A 2,316-nucleotide genomic window follows, 5' to 3' on the forward strand; every position below is an offset into this window, starting at 1 on the left:
CTCTTTGTGTGTATGTAGGTGTGTGTATATGTGTACATAAAAAGAAACCAAGAGATTCAAGAAAACTCTTCGGTGTTTTATCAATATGAAAAAAATTAATAGTCCTTTAAGCTTGCATTCGCAAAGCACCATCCAATCTAATTATCTCCCCATTTAGTAATGGGTTTTCAATGATATGCTGTGCTAACATGGCATATTCATCAGGATTTCCCAATCTTTGAGGAAACGGTATAGTTTTTGCCAAAAAGACTCGTACCTTTTCTGGCAACGCTTTTAATAATGGAGTATCAAAAAGTCCTGGAGCAATTGTTACGACACGAATTCCATCCTTGGAAAGATCACGAGCGATAGGTAAAGTCATCCCTATGTAATAATAAATTATAAAAAAGTATAAATTATAGAAAATAAAATGAGGAAAAAAAAAATATAATAAGTTTATTATCAAAATAAAATAGAGGAAAGTAATAATAAGCATAAAGAGAATAGGATTATATATAAGGTGTTTCAGAATAAGTAAAAACTTAGTTGGTCAAAACTCAAAACAATCTAAAAAGTCTTAGGACTGTGTATTCATAGTTCGTTCTTATTTCAAGACTGTCTTAAGTAATGTCTTAAAATGCTACTCTTTGATTGGCTTATGACATTTTAAGATTGTATTTAAAAGTCTCAAATATAAGAATCAATAATGAATTAATTCGTTCATAGTCTATTCTTATTTTAAAATTTAAGTAATATCTTAAGAGTAATATCTTAAGTAATATCTAATATGGTTCTCTGATTGATTCATGACATTTTAAGATTGTACTTAAGATAATTTTAAATATAAGACTCAACTATGAATTGCCCTTAATAAGGATCTGCAAGGTAATCATTTTTTAAATATTCAGCTTCTTATTTTGCAAGTTGCATTCATTATACAATTATATGTATTGTGGGATTGATGACTAATTCTGAAACACTCTTTATAGTATCTAAATAATAAATTATAAAAAAAATAAAATAAAACACATATACCTACGACTGCTCCTTTTGAGGCAGCATAAGCAGCCTGCCCTATTTGACCATCAAAAGCGGCAACACTTGCAGTATTAACAATTACACCTTTTTGACCATCTTGATTAGGAGAATTTTCAATCATTAAACCAACAGAGAGACGAATAACGTTGAAAGTACCAATGGTATTGACTTGGATAACTTTAGTGAAATCTTCCAGTGAGTGAGGAATTTTTTTATTACTATTATATGTCTTAAAGGCCATGGCGATACCAGCGGCGTTGATGAGAACGTCAAGTTTACCAAATCTTTGTTTTGTAAGATCAAGAGCAGCTTGGACATCAGACTCCGAAGTTATCTTGAAGAAAGTTAATAAAATCAGAAGACATAGTAGTTAACAAGAGTTAGTATTTAATAGAGAGATAATGAGAGATAAGAATATATGATATATAAAAAGAACAAATAATTACAATTTTTTAAATTTGGATAATTATAATTTGGATGGACATAATTTAATGTTTCAAATCAAAGATGGGAATGTCTCGCGTCAATATATGTCCATACTGGGCGCAGATATAACTTTACTTGAACTGTCAAGTTGACCATTATAAACATACATTATAGTCATATCTAAAATATAATTAGATGAACGAAATTTTTAATAGGCTCAATCGATTGTTTGAGGTCTCATTATGTATAGGTATTACACTGCTAGAGATCAAAACTTTTTTCTGATAAATATTCTAATAAAGAACACATTTAAAAATCGTAAAATGTATTCTGTTCCGTATATTAAGATTATATTTGACAAGAGTTTGCACAACTATAATTAATAATTATATTTAAATTTATATACATACATCCATAGGTGCAAACACTGTATTGGCTTCTCCTAATTCGTCGGCTACAGTTTTACCTTTTGAAACAGGCAAATCACCAATAATTACCTTAGCACCTTGCTTGACAAACCTTTCTACAGTGCCACGTCCTAGCCCAGAAGCACCACCAGTCACCAAAGCTACAGTGCCCTGTAATAAATAAAAAGAAATATTAATCAATTTTTATTACAAATAAATCTCATCAGTTTTAACATATAATTGTAATTGATAACTTTTATAGCGATTATTTCCAAATCTGAGATACTACATCTCAGATAAAAAATATATCGGAGAAATGATTCTTTTTGAATATAAATGTCTCATAATCAATAACTTTACTCGAAATATTTGCTAATTGTTTATATAGCTTTTAAAGCTGTATTTTGATATTCATTGCCAACAATAAAAATCTATAGTATGTGTAATGTATGCTATGAAGCTTCAA

At 29.1% G+C, this 2,316-nt stretch overlaps 1 protein-coding gene across 1 annotated transcript; it reads right to left on the minus strand.

Moving 5' to 3' along the window:
- Window positions 1–6: 6 nt before the first annotated feature.
- On the minus strand, window positions 7–2,027 carry LOC108692490 (3-hydroxyacyl-CoA dehydrogenase type-2; the record flags this gene model as incomplete). The annotated part of the gene is made up of 3 exons (XM_018200763.1): window positions 7–363; window positions 1,015–1,351; window positions 1,854–2,027. Coding segments are annotated over 3 exons (768 nt in total), but the record flags the coding sequence as incomplete, so codon positions are not given.
- Between the last annotated feature and the right edge of the window lie 289 nt (window positions 2,028–2,316).

The sequence above is a fragment of the Atta colombica genome, unplaced genomic scaffold (genome assembly GCF_001594045.1).
Source record: "Atta colombica isolate Treedump-2 unplaced genomic scaffold, Acol1.0 scaffold73, whole genome shotgun sequence".
Taxonomy (NCBI): domain Eukaryota; kingdom Metazoa; phylum Arthropoda; class Insecta; order Hymenoptera; family Formicidae; genus Atta; species Atta colombica.